At 40.8% G+C, this 21378-nt stretch overlaps 1 protein-coding gene across 3 annotated transcripts; it reads right to left on the bottom strand.

Annotated features, from left to right (window-relative positions):
* Nucleotides 1–234: 234 nt before the first annotated feature.
* Nucleotides 235–20349, bottom strand: si:dkey-256h2.1 (uncharacterized protein LOC337520 homolog). 3 transcript variants are annotated; one of them, XM_051407824.1, is made up of 12 exons: nucleotides 19703–20349; nucleotides 8912–9036; nucleotides 8662–8834; nucleotides 8084–8244; nucleotides 6653–6793; nucleotides 5067–5188; nucleotides 4525–4693; nucleotides 4049–4194; nucleotides 3666–3802; nucleotides 3455–3581; nucleotides 2661–2794; nucleotides 235–452 (listed from the first exon to the last, which is right to left on the bottom strand). In XM_051407824.1, the coding sequence occupies exons 1-12, from the start codon at nucleotides 20146–20148 to the stop codon at nucleotides 333–335; spliced, it is 2001 nt and encodes a 666-aa protein (XP_051263784.1). In that variant the 5' UTR covers nucleotides 20149–20349; the 3' UTR covers nucleotides 235–332. The 3 variants fall into 3 exon arrangements, with proteins under 3 accessions (XP_051263784.1, XP_051263783.1, XP_051263782.1); XM_051407823.1 differs by lacking the exon at nucleotides 19703–20349 and adding an exon at nucleotides 9576–10217; XM_051407822.1 differs by lacking the exons at nucleotides 235–452; nucleotides 2661–2794; nucleotides 3455–3581; ... (6 more) ...; nucleotides 8662–8834; nucleotides 8912–9036 and adding exons at nucleotides 11601–11810; nucleotides 12325–12458; nucleotides 13153–13279; ... (6 more) ...; nucleotides 17634–17809; nucleotides 18524–18663 and having other exon boundaries at nucleotides 19703–20345.
* Nucleotides 20350–21378: the final 1029 nt, after the last annotated feature.

The raw sequence follows: 21378 nt of genomic DNA on the forward strand, positions 1-21378 counted from the left end.
GTGAGGAGAGGCTGCTCTCAGAACGATGCAGCTTCAGCATATGGAGCGTCTATTTCAGCTGCAAGGCTTCGTCTTCTTGTTGACTTCAGGGTGACGTCTCGAGAGAGAAAAAGATGCAAATGGACGGTCGTGCTGGGCGAGCGTGGCAGGTGATATTTTACATCAGCAACAACAGTCGGTGCAAACAAGACTTCCCTTCTGTGCGAGAGTGATGGATACAGTCAAAGAACGCAGTAGGAAAATAGAACTTTAATCTTTGGCTTGTACTGCACATTCAATAACATCCATTCATTCACATCAATATTTAAACTCTAGAGTGTCAGTGAGTGGCATCATTTGTAAAAGACAAGGAAAGAGGACATGATGATGTATCCAGGATCCTTGGAGGGATTCGGATCCTTCCCCTCGAAAAAGCTGAAGTAGAGAACGGTGTTTGATTCGCTCACGTTCAGCTGAAAGAGGACAGAAACAGACACTCTGTGTTCATAAAACTCACAGCAACGCTTTGATTTTACAGATATCTTCATCAAGAAAACAGTGAATAACACAGTAGGTGATACACACTAAAAACCCACAGTACTCAGGAGGGGTTATGATTACAAATTTAGTTCCCATTGAACTAAACCAGTCAGGACACAGTGTGATACACCTCGAGGCTTTCACAGCAGGAAGTCTGAAAGACAGCTGGCTGAGGACAACAGTGTAACTCTATTTATTAGCTTTAAGGAGAAAATAGTGTTTTCAAACCAGATTAAATCTACATTGTTACATAACTTCCATAAATTTCTTTAAGTATTATAATATGAAGTACAGAGAATATAATTGTAGTAGATGTGAAAATATATAGAAATAATAGAAGAAATATAAATATAAAGGGGACTTGTTTATGAAACCCTCATCTAACAAGGCAAGTTGACAGGAGCTCATGATGGAGAGAGGGCTACTGGGAGCTGCCCAGTACTGGGACTGAACCACTGAGCAGCTCCACTAGAACAGATACATCCTGCTGAATGAATATCTTTCAACGTGAAACATTTGCAAAGCCCCTTTTCATTGCACTGCACTCATTGACAGTATATATAATGGACAGAGCTTCCGGGTCTGTGAAGTGAAGTCAACGTGTAAATGTCTTAAACCTGTAGTCTATGTAAAGGCCAGCAGGGGGAGCTCCATTGGCTGCAATGAAGAAACAATACTATGCAATCTAATGGAGAAATGAGCCGACTTCTCACTTGATTTATGAGCTTAGTAAACAGTTTTCTGACGAGTTAATGGTATTAATCTCTAGTTTCACGTCTTTCTCCATACATTATGCTGTTCATTTAGTAAATTATTCTCCAATTTAGAGTAAAATAGACCTTGTGATTGACATCGTCCAGCTCAACGCACCAAACTCAGATCAAACTGTTAAACAGGCAGTGCTGATCAGATATGGATCCAGATTCTGTTAATAAATCTAAATGTAATCCCTTTAAAGTAGTAGAGACATAGCGAGACCCAAGTAAATGAGATAATATACGATGTATTTGAATAAATTATATGAAATTATTAAGTCTGCATTTAATCTCTTAAATTGATTGATGGTCGAAGTTATGAAAAAACGTAACAAACACTTCCACACATAGGAATCTTAAATATGACGTTAGTAGTAAATCTGAACATTAGACCTAGAATTAGATGAAGATGGATTAGAGAAGTAAACTTGAGGCATAGATTGTGTTGGACTGTAGCACAAAACAAAGCAGCTGCTCTTAAAGTGAAAAGTAAACATTAAAATCTAAAATCGGACATTATGTGCAACATGTGGTTGCGTATTTTTACAGTTAAATCCTGGAGGAAATCTGATCCCGGGACTGTGTTGCACATGACTGCTGAGAACATGAGAGAACTGCCAGGCAGGAACCAGTCAGGAGTTTTATATGATTATTTCAAGAGCCTTTATGGTCAATAACTCACTTCAGAATAATTAAGCGCTCCTTAATTCTAATGGGCTTACGGCACTCAAATGTTTTACTTCAGTGTGACCTTGATTTCAGTACGAGGTTCTTGTAAATGTACTGGAGAAGGAGAGGCTTACTGGGATTTAAACTTATCCTCAGAAACCCTGAATATAAGTGTGTGTGTGTGTGTGTGTGTGTGTGTGTGTGTGTGTGTGTGTGTGTGGTGAATAAACTGAAAGTAATCTGATATTCCCAAAAAGTTGCTGAATTTAAAACTCTCAAACTGAAAGTCAGACTGATTTACACATCCAGCATAAAAAGCAACATTAGCAACATTAGCTTTCATTTGAAGTCGTGTTTCTGATGAATTAAAGTCTAATATTGTTTTTGGTCTCCACCAACTCCTACGAAATATAACCTATTGGGCTTTTTAGTTGCTAAATGCTCCACTATGTTCACCAAAGTCAGATTTGAGAGCTTTTTCAAGGAAAATTACACCGATGAGAGCGGTGAAAGTGAACCAAAACAGTAAAGATGCAACCATACGACCAAAACAATGAGCTGAAAGACGCTAAAACACCATGCAGAGATAATATAGATATCACTATAAGATAACCCTTCACATTACACTAAATTAAACAACAGCTACTGTAGATAAAATTAAAAGGTTTCAGATCAATAATGCAATCAGATGATAAAGTTTGGGGTCAAGATCTTTACCTGTTTGGTGATATCGACCCTCCAGGGGTTGACCTGCTGTCCATCACACCAGCCTCCTCGCCCGTACAGCCATGTGCCGTATTCGTTTGGTACGGCGCCCTCTTTCACCTGTGTTGTGCAGCCCAGAGGCGATCCTGATGGTTCCCAAAGAGATCAGAAAATACGACAATCAGTCCATATTGGTATATTTTTATTTTACAGACATAAGTATTACTTTCAATTATATAAAATGTCTTAAATAAATTTTATTTAACTGTATTTAACACACCATCTTTGATAAATGTAGCAACCAACACATTTAAATTCAATAAATCAATTATTTCCTTATATTATATCCCTGCCTGGCTACTCCACATAAACACAACCAAAATAATAACATACAGTAAACTCCAGTAGATCCTTCATCTATGTGTTGGCACCGACATGATTATTGTTCCTTTAAAATGTATTAAAATACAGAGATTTATGCTCTAGGACTGTCACTTAAACATTAATATCAAACTATTAATGTGGATATTAGGTTATTAATATTCAATACTTTTGACATTTAAATAACTTTTAATGACCTAAATGTTGAGTTTTAAAGCTCGTCCTTGACACTGGAAACAGCAGCTCTCGGCTCAAGATCCATTTCTGGAGAAGCTCTTCAACTTTACAGCCACGAACTACAACTCGATGACAAGTGGGACTGCTGACGAAGAGTGAGTCATTGAACTAAAACTGACCTTAAGGTCGAATTATTACATCAACCACCTGCAGTGATTGTTCCTTTAAAAAGTCGACGTTCCCTTTACCTGCAGAATCGAATACGAGGGTGTTGTTGAAAACAGTGTTGAACAGGAAGTGGTGGGAGGTGACGCAGAACTCTCCGCAGCGGTTGTCATCGCTGCCGTGGGCCGTGATGACGGCGTACAGCTCAACCTGAGAACAGACAGACGGCCAGCTGAGACGGGGACGGACAGACAGGAAGCTCTTTAAAAAAGGATTAATAATCAGATCTGCTACCTTCTTGGTCGAACCCGGGACGAGGAATTTGATTGGCTGGTATCTCTTGTTGTACTTTTTGTCGAAGGTTCCCCCGCTGTACAGTGGCATTACTCTGAAGGGGCGGAGCTCCTCCTCATCATCATGAAAAACAGCGGCTAACAAATTGTGTTAGAAATTGATTTTATTACTCAGAAATACTGGTTCCTTTGTCTCTGGTGATCTTTAACTCAATACTTTCTGAATACAAGCATCAACTTGGGTCCTGAGAGACAGTAAAAAACAGTATACGATCATATCGCCGCACTCTATAACTTACTCAGTACACCTACAAACATCAAGATGGGTTTCACAGTTTTCCAGCCGCGAACCGAACGTAGCTTCAGTGTTATTATAGTTGATACCTGTCTGATTGCCGATACTGAATCTCAGGTTGAGGGAGACGAACCACGGCATCACCCACGGTTCCGTCTTCATGGTCAAGGTGCATCTGTGGCTGTCCAGCAGGGGGAGCAGAGGGGACACATCCGTCAGCCAGCGCCCGATACCTCTACAAACATAATGACAACATATCAGATAAAATAACTGGATTCTTGGATCAGTATAGTTCAATTAAAATCAGTTAATCACAATATTGATTTATTTCCCAGCCCAGGAAATCAAGAGCAATTTAAGAATAAAACTGAAGATACCAAAATCATTGTATTTAAATCTGTTGATCTTGGTGGGACTTTAACGGAATAGTTTGACATTTAGGTCAAATTTAATTTCTTTCTGAGTTACAATAGATGAGAAGACTGATACCACTCTCTCTCGTGATGTGTTTTATAAATATGAATAGTAATTATTCCGTATTTGTGGTTTTACATCAACATCTGACCTGCGGAAGGCCGTGATCCATCGGCCCAGCTCCATGTTGCAGTACGGGCCGAGATGATCACAGCAGATAAACAGCTGCACTGTGTGATCCCAGTGAGCGCAGGACAAATCTCTCTTCCCGGGACAAGACAGGGACGCATCAAGCTCCAGCGTGTTAAAGTCCAACAAACCTGCAGAGACAATAGTTTATATATCATTAAAATGCTTAATATAGCTATTGTTGTTTTTCAGAACAGGGTTAGTTGTTTTGAGTGGTCTCTAATGGATGCTTTAGAAGATAAGTGTCCCATAACATGGATTATATCATCAAGGTTAGACCTGAATCCTCTCATATCACAGATACACAGAAAGAGTCTATAAAACCTGCAATAAACTTGAAGTTTTAGTGTCTAATGATGGTCTACATCCATTTTTTTTCCCATTAGGACATCAAAACAATAATGTTCATACAACACTTGTCACTTTTTGGTTTGAAATAGCTACTAAGTACAACATGCTGACATGTAAACCTGCCTATCTCACACATATTGTTGATGAAGTTACCTAACGGCAGGTCGACTGTGGCAACCGCTCCTTTCTCTCCATACATTTGGACTCTGTCAAAAACAGGAACAACCTTTGCAGGTCTCTGAAGTTTGGTCTGCAGATCTGCGTAGAAATCAAACCTAGAGACAAAGTCACAGATAAAAATGCAAGAACTTTGGTTCTCTGAGTGAAGAGACTCTCTCTCTCCACACAGTTACATATTCCATATGTACGAGGCTTCTTTAGGACACGCTGCGAGGAAACCGAGCACGCTCAGTTGCTACTGCAGGAACCTGAATTGGCAGATTAATTCAAATGAGACGTCACTGCCACCAGAGTGCTCACCCAAATATACACTCTGTACACACCCATGGCCTACGTGCAAGATGCCACCAACGCTTAGCTGGCCCCACCAGATGCTGTAAAGGGTGGAAGGTCATGCCCTGCTGCATTGAGCCCAGCATACACTCAGTGAATGGGGTGGTCAGTACCACGTTCATGCAGTAGAACCTGATAAAGGTGGATGGAGTCAACCAAGAGGCTGCTGTACAAACTTCAGATAGAGGTTTTATGTGGAATGTGCTGGCCTGACGGTCTGCCCTCCTATATGCCTGCTGGATTGCACCCACAACCCAATGAGAGGGCCGAGTCTCGGAGACTGGTTTTCCGTCTGTCATTCTGTGGCCATGTGTCCGATGAAGATACACCATTATGGCCTTGACAAGGCAAAACAGTGACTGCCCATTCAACCCCACTTCACTGTACTGAGGAGGGTGGAAAGAGTTAACTTGGGACTTGGACCAGGTCTTATGGATTGCAGGGTTCAGGCGCAGCACCAATCCAGCAAAAAGTGGCAGCATTCCTCACACCAGGGGTTCAAATGGCTCATGCAGCAAGGCTGACGGCACCACCTCCAAATTCCTCACCTTTAAGAAACTGAGCAATAAGGTCGGAACAATCCTCTTTGGGCCACGCGTTAAGCTGGACAATGCCCAGAGGGGCCTATAGACCAGCTCTCCTACTCACTCTGTAAGCGTACGATGCTGATGTCTGACTGTTTGACCGTGGAAATCACAGAATCGAAGAGACCATGCACGCGTGGTGTTTATATAGTCAGTCGTCAGATGTTTGTAATAATACACATCAGGTTACTAATTTACAATACACCTGGTGTGTACCTGGTTTCATCCACTGTAACGTCCTCAAAGTCTTTAAATGCTTCTGAATGCTGCAGCTGGAATATGAACTAAAACTATAAAGTTTTACCACATTACGCCAGTTTTATCTTCCCTTCACTGTCTCCCTATCAATGTCAGATCAAAAAAAACTGTCTCTCTCTCATTAGTTTCTCCTCTTTGTCTTTTTGCTCAATCTTCTTTATACTGAAAGAGGGATCCTCCTCTGTTGCTCTCTGGGATTTCTTTCATTTTCTGCCCCATTAAAGGGTTTTTCTTTATCTGAATCAAGGGTCTAGAGGGAGTTGCTGTACAATCTAATGCAACCCTACACATCAACCATGCAATAACACTTATGATGCTCCTAATGAAATAAGATTTAAGTTACAGCAGAGTCTCTTCAACCCTTCAGACCTTCTGTGTTCTTACCACTGCGCCTGCCAGTTGATGAAGCTGAACGAGGGGTAAAGAAACAAGCCCATCTCCGCCAGCACCCCCTGTTGGTCGATGCTGAATAAAAAGCTCGGGGACGGGGTGGACTGGAGGGACACGTACACCGACTGTCCAGACCTACAATACAAATTCAGAAGTATTTTATCGTAATGAGGCGGACAAAAGGTGGAATAATTTACAGTGTTTTTAAATGATTAACTGATTAAATCTGATTATCTGATCTTTAGAGACCTGGAAATGGTGAAAAAGAATAATAATAATAATAAAAACAAATGGGATTGTCAAAGTTGACATATTGACATTTAAGGTGTGTTGATTGATTTGTGATGTCAACTCAAACATTCCACCTTAAAAGAAGAGTTGGGACCGATCCAATATGGTATCGGATGCAGATATTGACTTAAGTCAGAATCGGACTGACGTCACTGATCCAGATTCAAACAATAGTTTTATGAATATATAATAATGCAGCCAATAAATAAATAAATTAATTAGTAATTAAACAGTTCTACTACGATATCAGTAGTCCTCATATTGCCTTTGTCTCCCAGAATTGAGTTAGACGTACAGATCGAACCTGCATTGGACCATGAACCTGCTGTAACGTAACGTCAGTCTGCAACTGAGTGAGTTAGTAACAGTTAACGTCCGTCGGATCGACAAATGTGTAACTGGTAATGTGAGTAAAGCAAACATTCAGAGGATTGGAAGTTGTGCTGCATCGTACCAAAATACAGACTCAGTTAAGTGGCATCAGTGTGAGCAGACATTGAAATTCAGGTATCGGAATCAGAACCGAAACAAACTGGTGGATCGGTGCGTCTCTATTTAAAAGTTGCTGGAAGCCTTTGAGTGACACAGCGAATTAAATTAGTTTTTCCTCCACACTGTAGATAGCTAACATTAATTAGTAAAGTTCATCCTCTACACTACTGCCTGTTAAACTTTACCAGCTCGTGCTGCATCCACAGAGTTTGCTTGGCTTTGTTTTCATTGTGAATTATTAGATGAGTTTGATTTCTGCAACTTTTCCTCAGAATGGATGTTTTGAATGCGACTTCATCTGCGTAAATTAAATCATTCAAAACATAAACTACTTGTGTTCATACACCTATAACTGCTTATAGCCATGACAATTACAACCTACTACATCCGTGGTATAAAGCATCACTTTGCTGGATGTTTGCCTGACTGCTGCGTAATGTTCTCAACATGATTAAACTATTCATAAAGTTTCAAACAGCACTACACTTCTGATTTTTAGGAGATTATATCGTCCCCCTGAAGAGATTATGTAATATTTTAGAGACTTTATTAAAAGCTGAAGAGAAGCTTAATCAGAGAGGAAGCAAACATCTTTACTTTAACCTTGAAAGTGTTCAGTTAATCCCGGTGAGACTCTCTTACCGCAGTGCCTGAGCGACCGAAGGCTCCAGATGCACCATGGCAGCAGGGATGTTCAGCTTTGTGTCGCATTCATCCCCGTCGCAGTTCATGTCCTGGATCGGGTTACCGGGAAGAGCGTAGACGAGGACACCGGTGGCGTTGGATTTGGCCATGCTCTGCACCTGGAAGGAAGGGCAGCGACCAGTGGATGGATCCATATTATTCATATTAGAGGGAAGTCTAATATGAAACTACAAAGTGGAAAGAGCAGCAGGACTGCAACTAATGATTATTTTAATATCAATTAATCTATTAAGTCATGATTGACCTCTTTAAATTGCTCGAGTGGTTCCAGATATTCAATCTACGGATATAAAACAGAGAAAAACTGCAAATTCTCACATTTAAGAAGCTGCAACAGGAGAAGGTTTTGTGTTTTTTCTCGATAAACGAGTTTAATTGTTCGTCAATCATTAAAATTGGTGTCAAATAGTTTTCATGTGCAGCAATAAAGCCTAATTATTGTTAATAGGATCAATTTGATTTAAAATAATATCTCTGTTGGAAGTAACAACCTGAGCAAGAAGCAGCAAACAGACCTTAGTGAAGAAAGAGCAGTTTCCTTCAGAGACCCAGGCCACAGCACCCTTCACCAAAGGGGAAGGATCGCACCCGTCACCTGCATCCATCAGCTGATACGACCTCTGACTCCAGAGCGGCAGCCAATCGTACCTGGCTCTCAGCGACTTTACAATCACAGGTATGTTCCACCCTGTGAGGAGGGAAAAATTACAGTTCAGCCGTTAAAATCTCATGAAGCGGCGTCCAAAACACACACGGCGCTCTTACCCTCGGAGGTGAACACAGCCTGGGAAAGGCGCGAGCCCCAGTAGTAGAAGACGCCGGGTATCCAGTTACCCAGAGCGAAGACCGGCACCGGAGAGAAGTGCAGCCTGGACAGAACCTCCTTCTTACTGCGGGAACACGTAGGAGAGACATTAAGCATTATGGTTTTATTAAAGGTCCAGTGTGTAGGATTTAGTGGCATCTAGAGGTGAAGCTGCAGATTCAGAACTACAGCCAGTGTTGTGGTTTGTCCGTTCTGGGCTACTGTAGAGACATGGTGGCCTCCGTGGAAGAGGACCCGCTCCCTCTGGAGATAAAACCCGCTCATTTCTGAGTTAACGAAAAACACAGTGATTCTTATTTACAGGTGATTTATACATTAATGAAAACATAGAAATATGATATTCCTTCCACTGGACCTTTAATTCACGAACAAAGGTGCATTTTGGGGATTTTAAATTATAAGATATACCAAAAAGTTTATTTAAAAAGTAAAAATAATACGCATATATTAATATAAGTTAGAGAGGGGAAACTTTCCTGCAGGACTCTTACTTTTGGTTTTTAATACTTCTGTACTTTTACTTCAGTAATATTTTGAATACTTGTAATGGAGGTTTGTTAACTTTGTCTTATTGCTTGTACAACCACACTGGACTCTTCTCACCGGTGCTGCACGGCGGCCCGCTGCAGCTGCTCCCTCATCCACAGAGCATCAGTGACCGCGGAGTCGTCCAGGGACAGGAACAGAACCTGGGCGCTGTCGGGCAGGTTCTGGACCAGGCTGCTCAGGGACGACTCCGAGCTCCACAGACACTCCAGGAACCCGGACTTGTTGGTGAATGCGTGAATGATGAGAGGCCCCCGCAGAGCTCCGGGCTGGTAGGAGAACTCCCCATCCAGAGTCCGGACAGTGAACGCGGCTGCGAGGTCTCCCGGTTCCGGTCCGGTGTCCGCGGAGGTTCTGACGGATCTCACGCTGATCATGTTGTCTTTGGACTCACAGGCCGCTTCATCTCCGATTAGTTTCGTTCTCCCAACAGCGTTTATCACATGAGCTGTCACAATAAACAGGAGCCACAACACCGAGAACCTTGAACGCAACGAAGCCATGTTTCCCCACTGACAGCGAGTGAGCGTGAACTCACCACAGACAGCAGAGTCCGAGCATTTGTGTCTCAGAGTTTATCCGGATATTAAAGCTTAAACTCTGTTAAACTCTGTTAAACTCTGTTTTCAGGGATCATAATCTTCCTCTGAAGACTTTTGAGTTGGAGGCGGGTCGTGCTGCTGGCTACGGCGGCCGTAGAGGAGCAGAAGTCAAACCGAAACTGAAACTGGATTTAACTACACTGCGCTTTAATGCTAAGAGTGAATATATTTTGTGTTAATATGGCAGCAAATCATAATTTATTTATATCACAGTATCCATGTTGGAAATAGTCTGATAACACAATCGTTAAATAATAAATTCAACATGTTCATTTACAATTAGAGGAACTAAATTAAAATTTCTCGCAAGATTTTTGGTCAAATGTGTGTTTATGTGTCACTTCTTGGTCTGTATGTCTTCATTTTAAGTTTAAAAAGTACATAATGTGGATGATTTTCTTCCATTTGATGTTTCTTTATGAATCTAAGTCCTTTATATTACCTTTAACAAACAGCATACAGTAGTTTCTTAGTCATTTTACAGACGTTACATCGAAAATCATGTAAGAAAAACTTGACTCCATGCAGGGAAATAGTTGAAATTATAGTTAATGTTTGCACCTGCAGTTTAAACCCATCCTCGCTACATAAAGTAGTTCCCTCAATGTCTGTAAGAAGCTGAGAGGAATCACCTCCCAACAGGAAGATGACTCACTGAGAAACACTTTCTTCACCACAAAGTTTCAAGTTGGACATGATTACATGTAATTAGTGAGGAGAGGCTGCTCTCAGAACGATGCAGCTTCAGCATATGGAGCGTCTATTTCAGCTGCAAGGCTTCGTCTTCTCGTTGACTTCAGGGTGACGTCTCGAGAGAGAGAAAAGGATGCAAATGGCCGGTCGTGGTATTTTGCATCAGCGCTTACAGTTGGCACTAACAGTTAACGTAAAACTTCTAATAATAGCCCGGGCGTTTATTTGCTTTAATCACTGAACTCCGCCTGCCTCTATTTGGGACAGGCCTCTATTTGGGACAGGTGTTTAATTCCTTTAGCACAAAACTAAACTAAATTCTAACTGCTGCTTCTCTTGAGATTTTGTTCAGCAAATTTGATAGCTAACATGATTATTATGATGCTTCAGAGGTTTTTGTCCTTCTCTCTTGTTTACCATGTTACCGGTAAGTCAGAATGAATTAACGTTACACTTTGTTGTTGATCGTTTCCTTAAAATCTAGTGAACGATTGAATTGTGGAGAATCTATAACTGATCTAACAATGTGCAGCATGTACATATTGACAGAAGTTTAAACATTTATATTTGTGTAGGAGATTGAAACGACTTAAAACTCACTCACCCTGGTGGGTTTTATACATCGAGATAGTTTCTATAAAATCCAGACCAGGCCTCTATTGGAGACCTGCGTTTATTTGTCAAAACGTGTAGCCACAGCAGGCTTTTAAATGAAACCTGCGTTTATTGGAAGTTTTACGGTACGTCCTGTCTGTGCGAGAGTGATGGATACAGTCAAAGAACGCAGTAGGAAAATAGAAATTTAATCTTTGGCTTGATTTGTACTTTGACTAACATCCATTCATTCACATCAATATTTAAGTTTTACAGAGTGGCATCATTTGTAAAAGACAAGGAAAGAGGACATGATGATGTATCCAGGATCCTTGGAGGGATTTGGATCCTTCCCCTCGAACAGGCCGAAGTAGAGAACGGTGTTTGATTCGCTCACGTTCAGCTGAAAGAGGACAGAAACAGACACACTGTGTTCATAAAAACTCAGATTAAACCAACATTATTCAGGAAAATTACACATTTTAGCTCCCAACAAACTAAACCAGTCTGGACTGTTTGGTTTAATCACAGGAAAAAACATTTTCTTTGTTTCTTGAGAAATATAATAACTGGTTAGGGACTTCTTTGTTAGTTTAGGCTACATAATGAAGAATATTAATTGTAAATATCACTTCTATGAGGCTGTTCTCAGCAGACAGATCACTCAGATAATAAAACTACACTCAAAGTTCATTATAATGTTGATTCAGATCCCAAAAATGTCTAATTTTTAGGGGAAAACTATGAATTCTCATTGTCTGGAGACGCCCGTTCACACATCAGGACATCGTCTGCGTCAGTCAAATTCTCACCTACTGGAAGTATATTGATTAATGCAGCTTTAAACAACAGCTACTGTAGATTAAAAGAGATTAATAATGCAATGAAATTATAAAGTTTGGGGTAAAGATCTTTACCTGTTTGGTGATATCGACCCTCCAGGGGTTGACCTGCAGTCCATCACACCAGCCTCCTCGCCCATACAGCCATGTGCCGTGTTCGTTTGGTACGGCGCCCTCTTTCACCCGCGTGGTGCAGCCCAGAGGCGTTCCTGATGGTTCCCAAAAGAGATCAGAAAATTACCTTTCAATCAGCGGCTTAATGTCCGCTCCTCAGGCCAATTTATCGATCAGCTGATCAAGAGATTGATCAGAACTTTCTGTCATCTGCTGGTTCCAGTTTCTCAGATGAGAGGATTTGTTATGTTTTACATCACAGTACACAGAGTATCTTTCGGACTGTCGGTCGGATAAAGTAAGAGCATTTCATGTGTCATTAAATCAGATTTTATGGAGGAAATGTTTTCTAGTTTTCCCTCCGATGTCCTCCGGCTGCTCCGCCTCAACTCTTTGTGATTTACAGAGTTTCCTGATAGACAGTAAAGTAACTGCTGCGAAATGTAGCTGCTGTTAGCGAGTTAACAAAAGGCCCGGACACACCAACCCGACTATCGGCCGTCGTCGGACAGTCGGGCAAGGTTGTGCTAGTGTCTTTTTTTTCCTTCCTCCCAACCCCGGGGGGGGGGGGGGGTTTTTTTTCCCCCCGGAGGAGAAAAATAAAAAAGGGGGGGGAAATATACCCGGGCTCAGGTGTTAAAAAGTTGTCCACTCCCTTGTTTTTAAACATAAGTAATCATAACAAATGTGTAGCTGTCCATACGTACGACAGTGGTATTGCAACTAGGGGGCGCCAAATCGCAACCAAATTGACATAACGTTCCTTTAAAAAGTCGACGTTCCCTTTACCTGCAGAATCGAATACGAGGGTGTTGTTGAAAACAGTGTTGAACAGGAAGTGGTGGGAGGTGACGCAGAACTCTCCGCAGCTGTTGTCATCGCTGCCGTGGGCCGTGATGACGGCGTACAGCTCAACCTGAGAACAGACAGACGGCCAGCTGAGACGGGGACGGACAGACAGGAAGCTCTTTAAAAAAGGATTAATAATCAGATCTGTTACCTTCTTGGTCGAACCCTGGACGAGGAATTTGATTGGCTGGTATCTCTTGTTGTAGTTCTTGTCGAAGGTTCCCCCGCTGTACAGTGGCATTACTCTGAAGGGGCGGAGCTCCTCCTCATCCTCACCTGTGATATCACCTGTGGATTCATAGCAAATTAAAGTTAGTCGGCAACAGTCTGACAGTTGTTTATGTAGATAATCTCCCTCATAACGATGTATTAGTTGTAGTTGTGTTGTCATTTATTTTGACTTTTTTTTACAATACACTGTTTTATACTAATTTATACACTGTTATAATTTGTTATTCATTTTAAAATAAAATGGTGCACCTCAAGCGACTCAAATTTGCAAACTTTTATTTAATTTTAAAGCATTTATACTGTAGACCAACCACTGTATGATCAGTGTAACTTTTGTTAAGAGTTTGTGTGTGTAAACAGTGAAAACAGAACTGTAATATTATTTGGCATGAAATGTGCTCATGGCCGAAGTTCATGATGAAATTAGCTCAATAATCACGTTGTAAAATCTAAAGCACATGACTGTATTTCTTCAGAAACAAACATCTGGTCTCTGACGATGTCCGACAGGCTCCTGTTTGTTCCTCAATCATCCCTCTGTGTCACACAGACTGAGTCAAAATAGTTTCCTGGAACTAGAAGCTTTGTCTTTGCAGTGTTTTTATCCACATATGTTCCAGTAACTATTTACAGACAGACTGTTCCTTCCTGCTGAGAGATTCCTGCTCACTGCTTTAGAAAAAAAAAAAAACAGAACAGAACACGACTTTTTCCTCAAACACACACACTTCTGCTGTTAGCTTTGGCAGCAAACAACACTGCGACGCACGTAGCTCCACATACCGGTCTGATTGCTGATACTGAATCTCAGGTTGAGGGAGACGATCCACGGCATCGCCCACGGCACCGTCTTCATGGTCAAGGTGCATCTGTTGCTGTCCAGCAGGGGGAGCAGAGGGGACACGTTCGTCAGCCAGCGCCCGATACCTCTACAAACATAATGACAACATCAGATAAAATAATCAGATTCTTGCAGCTCATAACCAAGCAGGGACTAGTTTTCCAGTCACTTGGAATTGGATTAAAATGACCAAAATCCTGGAAGGTGAGAACAGCCAAGCTCGCCACGAAAGCAAGATAACGCAGAGTGTCACATATATAAAAACACTGACTACCAACCTGTAATAAACCTGACAATCGTTAAAAAAGAAGTCAATACGAGGGATAAAACTCCTGGAAAATGTCCTGGAAAGGACATTTAAATCATATTAATAAGAATATTCTGATGCCCAAGTACACAATGTTCAGTGAAATGTGCCCAACAGACCAAACTCTTCACACACAATTAAATGTTTGAATCTTAATCTAAGAACAGTCGTCTGTTGTGCTGATTCTGTACATACACTAATCTCACGCACACTAATTAACCAAAACATGGGAGCAGATTGTATTTTATTGGGCACACAAAAGCATTTCAAGTGCTCATATTTTCATTTCAATACTTTTAAATTTTAAATTTAGACTTAAAATGTTTAAAGGATCCACAGACCGCACAGATAGATGTATTTAAAAGCTGTGTATTATCAATATGAATAGTAATTATTAAGTATTTGTGGTTTTACATCAACATCTGACCTGCGGAAGGCCGTGATCCATCGGCCCAGCTCCATGTTGCAGTACGGGCCGAGATGATCACAGCAGATAAACAGCTGCACTGTGTGATCCCATTGAGCGCAGGACAAATCTCTCTTCCCGGGACAAGACAGGGACGCATCGAGCTCCAGCGTGTTAAAGTCCAACAAACCTGCAGAGAGAATATAATGTTTATATATCATTAAAATGCTTAATAAAGCTATTGTTGTTTTTCAGAACAGGGTTAGTTGTTTTGAGTGGTCTCTAAGGGATGCTTTAGAAGATAAGTGTCCCATAACATGGATTATATCATCAAGGTTAGACCTGAATCCTCCCATATCACAGATAAACAGAAAGAGTCTATAAAACCTGCAATAAACTTGAAGTTTTAGTGTCTAATGATGGTCTACATCCAGTTTCAGGGTTTTAATCTCACACATATTGTTGAGGACGTTACCTAACGGCAGGTCGACTGTGGCAACCGCTCCTTTCTCTCCCTGCATTTGCACTTTGTCAAAAACAGGAACAACCTTTGCAGGTCTCTGAAGTTTGGTCTGCAGATCTGCGTAGAAATCAAACCTGGAGACACAGATAAAGAACATAAATCATCAAAGTTCTTTCTCTAATACAGTATTCTACGTTTCAAATTGTGAAAAAGAATTTACAGAAATGTAATTTAAGATTTGAAAGAATCAGAAAATGTAAGATTTATACATTTAAAAGTAAAAATCTTTTATGATTGTAGTTTTTAACAGTTTTAAACTTCATGTTGATCACTTCCCGTTCACTATCACCACTTCCCCCTCTGGAAATCCCCCGCCACCATCAGGTTTCACATCTGTTACTTGTTTTTTGGCAAAGTATACGTACATATACAACGCATTTAACTCCAGTTTAGTGTTTAATGTTCTTACACACAGCTCCAAGAACGTCATAAGTCAAGTGAATTCGGCCCAAAATATAACTTGAATATTTGTTATTTTCTTTGCACAACCCAAATGCTATAAACTGCATGTGTAAGTGAACAAATTTAACATTTTCTAAGTGAATACATCACATGAACTCACTGTAACGTATCATTATTGTTAATTATCAGGCCTGCTTACAGGGGAAATGTGCACACTCTCCTTTAGACTCCATCTAGAGCAGCAGCTAAATAAGGAGGGGGAGTAAGGAGGCTGGTGAAGTGTGAGACAGCTGCTCTCACTACAGCCTCTCCTCTTGTGTCTCTCTCCATCTGTGTGAATAATGTGCTTGAAGTTTGCCTCTTGTGTGTTTGTGCAGTCTGTCCTCTTTCCAGGTCTCCATGGTGGACACCTGGAGGTTGCTTGAGGTCCTTCTGGAGTCATATTCTGTGTATATGTTCACAATCTATCCTGGTTGTCAGGTAATTTTACTATGTTTATCTATTTTCTGTCTGTCCACACTGAAAGAGGGATCCCTCCTCTGTTGCTCTCTGAGGGTTGTTTTATCTTAGATTTGTTAAATAACCCTTCAAACCTCCTTCTGTGTTCTTACCACTGCGCCTGCCAGTTGATGAAGCTGAACGAGGGGTAAAGAAACCAGCCTATCTCAGCCAGCGCTCCCTGTTGGTCAATGCTGAAGAAGAAGCCCGGGGACGGGGTGTTCTGGAGGGACACAACCACCGACTGTCCAGACCTACAATACAAAGTATCACACACCACATGAAGAACAAAATAACAGCGTAATTAACCAATAAAGAAACTTTTAAAATCAGATTCTCTGTTCTTTAGAGACATGAAATGATGGATTTTAGAAGAGCTTATGTGATATTATTATCTATTTAAAGCTGTGTTCCTTCTGAGCATCATCACTTTAACCTTTAAAGTGTTCAGTTAATCCCGGTGAGACTCTCTTACCGCAGCGCCTCAGCCACCGAAGGCTCCAGATGCACCATGGCAGCGGGGATGCTCAGCGGTGTGTCGCATTCATCCCCGTCGCAGTTCATGTCCTGGATCGGGTTACCGGGAAGAGCGTAGACGAGGACACCGGTGGCGTTGGATTTGGCCATGCTCTGCACCTGGAAGGAAGGACAGCGACCGGTGGATGGATCCATATTAGAGGACAAAAGGAATGGAGATCATTATAAGCTACAAAGGATTGCAACTAATTATTATTTTTACTGTCAATTAATCTTTTGATTTTGGTTAAATTATGAATCATTTGGAAGAAGAAACCAAAGAGGAAGACTGACGATGGCAAGAAGAGAAAAAGAGTGACCGAACAAGAGGCTTTTTAGTCGTTGGCGAGAGTGAAACAAAAGGCTGCAGACAGACAGCGAACTGGCCTTCGTGCCGTTGGATTAGTCAGTAACATTCGCTGACTTTCTATGTCCTGTGTTGTTGCTTGATGTTTTTGATCATAAGTAATGTAGTCGTAAAGAAATTCACATGTATAGTGCGTCAAACAGTGAACTACGCTCTGAAACTGGGGGGCTGGCAGTGTGGAGGATTTAGTGGCATCTAGGGGTGAAGTTGCAGATTGCAACCAACTGAATACAGCTCATCCTTCCAAGCGTGGAGGAGAAACTACGATCCTCTTAAAAGTTACACACTTAACTTTAAACATTAGCTGCTTTATTGCTGACTTGAACAGACCTTAGTGAAGAAAGAGCAGTTTCCCTCAGAGACCCAGGCCACAGCACCCTCCACCAAAGGGGAAGGATGGCACCCGTCACCTGCATCCATCAGCCGATAGGACTTCTGACTCCAGCGCGCCACGAGCCAATCGTACCTGGCATCTAGTCTCTTGATAACCACGGGCATGTTCCACCCTGTGAGGAGGAAAATGGTGAATACATCACCCAAAATAAATCACATTTTACAGGAAATAAGGGGTTGTTTTAATAAGAATATACAGCAAAAAATGCTTTTTTTAGGGTACATTTTGGAGCCTAAGACACAAACACAAAGGGAGTTTTAAGTTGAAGACCTTAAAAAGATCTTAACTAGTGGTTCTGGAAACAAATCTAATGAATACAGCAGTTAGATTAGAGTGGATGCTAAGATTAGAGTGATGTACTCGTACAAAAAATGCGTCTAATGCAGCTGAAACATTACAGATTCGACCATCACACAGTATTTTCTTGGTGATAGAAGTATTACTTACTTAAACATACTTTAAGAAATAATTTTCCAGGACCTTTCCAGGAGCTTTCCAGGAGTTTTTCTTGACAATACAGGAAGGCAGTTGCTCACAAACTGTCATATTATTCACCAGTAGGTCTATTATTAACATATTTAACATGTAAATACACACTCAGGTTTATGTAGGACATCTGAGCGAGGGGATAAAATACAAGTAAAGATTTCCAGGATAGATTATTTACAGGATATTTGGTCATTTTAATCAACTTCCAGGTGTTTCCATGAGTGGAAAACTAATCTCTAAACTTCCAGGAATGTGTGTGGGAACCTTGTTTACATCTGCCCAACCACCAGGTGAGTCAATCTGACCTTTTAGGCCCACGAAGAGACGGCGCTCTTACCCTCGGAGGTGAAAACAGCCTGGGCGAGGACACAGTTACGTGACGTGCAGCTCCAGTAGTAGAAGACGGCGGGTATCCAGTTACCCAGAGCGAAGACCGGCACCGGAGAGAAGTGCAGCCTGGACAGAACCTCCTTCTTACTGCGCGGGAACACGAAGGAGAGACATTAAGCATCGTGGTTTTATTATTCAAACAGTCAAATGTTTAATACTCTGTCAGGAACTACAATATAGTGTGTCACCAAAAAGCCTTAATCTACAAAATAATGTAAAAACCAACTTATAGATAATAAAATAACAGTTTTAGATCCACCTGCATTTCAGTAAAGTCACTTTAAATACAGCAAAATGACAAAATATACCATTTATGCTGCTTCCTGTAATTGATTTACATCCAACAAAACAGCCCCTGTTTGATTGTCTTCCTTTATAAGACATTTATAATTATTTATTTACTCCTGTTGTGTCTCCTTTGTTATTCTCTTTTACAGACCAATGTGTCTCTCTCTGACCGAACTAAACTTCCTTATTGCAGAGATGTTAAGCGTTATTAATTATTATTAATAAACGTCCTTTTCCAAATGTGTGTTTGTGTGTAAAGTAACTGATTACATGTATTAAAGTTCTGTATGTAAAATTATAAAGGTAATTAACTTGAGGGGTTTCCATTTTATGTGACTTATTACAAAGGGGAAATGTACTTTTAACTCTACGACACAACAGCTACCAGTTACTTTATGCATTAATATTTTATATTAAAACACATTTATCAAACACAACACACTGTTTAGGATTAAAATCAGTGGTTTCCAATTGTTTTAGTCTTGTGACTGTAAGGATTTCCCCTCCAAAGGACTCAGATTGTGTTATTTAAATGAGTATTTTAATCACAAAGAGGTAAAAATATCTATTTATTTCACACAAAAAGCAAATATTAAGGTCCAATAAATGTATATATATATTGTCCAACAGATCATAAATCACCACAGTTCAGGTTGCACATTAATAAATCAGCACAATCTAATCATTTAATAACAATCAATGCAGAATGAGTGCTTTTATTTCTAATACTTTAACACATTTAAACCGATCATCCTTCTGCACTCTCACTTAAACAACATGTTTAAATACTGTTTAATAACATCTTATTGCTTGTACAACCACACTGGACTCTTCTCACCGGTGCTGCACGGCGGCCCGCTGCAGCTGCTCCCTCATCCACAGAGCATCAGGGACCGCGGAGTCGTCCAGGGACAGGAACAGAACCTGGGCGCTGTCGGGCAGGTTCTGGACCAGGCTGCTCAGGGACGACTCCGAGCTCCACAGACACTCCAGGAACCCGGACTTGTTGGTGAATGCGTGAATGATGAGAGGCCCCCGCAGAGCTCCGGGCTGGTAGGAGAACTCCCCATCCAGAGTCCGGACAGTGAACGCGGCTGCGAGGTCTCCCGGTTCCGGTCCGGTGTCCGCGGAGGTTCTGACGGATCTCACGCTGATCATGTTGTCTTTGGACTCACAGGCCGCTTCATCTCCGATTAGTTTCGTTCTCCCAACAGCGTTTATCACATGAGCTGTCACAATAAACAGGAGCCACAACACCGAGAACCTTGAACGCAACGAAGCCATGTTTCCCCACTGACAGCGAGTGAGCGTGAACTCACCACAGACAGCAGAGTCCGAGCATTTGTGTCTCAGAGTTTATCCGGATATTAAAGCTTAAACTCTGTTAAACTCTGTTAAACTCTGTTTTCAGGGATCATAATCTTCCTCTGAAGACTTTTGAGTTGGAGGCGGGTCGTGCTGCTGGCTACGGCGGCCGTGGAGGGGCAGAAGGCTTCAGTCAAACGGGATTTCAGTTGTGACCACGTTAATCCGGATACATTGAAATGTTGGGATGAACTTCACCGACATTTAACGCCGAGGGTGAATATGTGTTAGTGTTAGTGTGGCAGTTAATCAGGATAATGAACTAAACAGTATTCATGTTGGATTATAGTCTAATTACAATCGTTACATAGTAACCTAGCAACAACATGCTAATTTACAAATCGAGGGAACTCTCGCGAGACTTCGGCGTTTTCTCCCTAAATTAAAAACTTTTAAATAAAATTTATTTTTTATTTTTTTTGCCTAATCTGCGTTTAACTGTCACTTCTTGGTCTTGTGTGTCTTAATAAATAAATAATTAATTAAAATATAATCTTATTTGTGTGTAAATGTGTATAATTTACTTTAATTTTATGTTATTTTATGCATTAAAAAAAATACACTGTATTGTTATTTTTAGCTGCATTTATTCCATATTTACAGATTCAGATGCAGGGAAACTGGAAGTGCCACTAATACATTATATAAAAAATCTACTATATACAACAACAATCTCTATGTGCACCATAAGGCTCATAAAGGCTAAATAAAAATGTATGTATTGATTATTTGTTACAGATTAAACTACTCAGCAATGTATACAGCTGTTGTCTCATTAAAATCATGTTTACTCTGTAATATGTATCACTAATGATAATCTAATAATACCACGACAGGTGAGAGGGGATATTTATAATATTAATACTCAAACAATGTTTGTCTTCTGCACTTTTTATATGAGGATCATTTTTAAATGAGCAACAAGCCTCAAACCAGCAATATCTTCCAGTTAAGATTAAATAAATCTCGTAGTTTGGGTTATTTTGGAAGTAATTTTTCCACCGTTTTGCTCTCAAATTGAAAAGATAACAAGACTTCTTCAGAAGAATATTAGAAACTATAAATCCAGTCTCATCTTTCCATGGAACCAGCGCATGAAACACATACCAATCACATCAGAAATCAATATAAATCCCTGTGACTCACGCA

This window comes from Dicentrarchus labrax, unplaced genomic scaffold, assembly GCF_905237075.1.
Source record: "Dicentrarchus labrax unplaced genomic scaffold, dlabrax2021, whole genome shotgun sequence".
NCBI classification, from domain to species: domain Eukaryota; kingdom Metazoa; phylum Chordata; class Actinopteri; family Moronidae; genus Dicentrarchus; species Dicentrarchus labrax.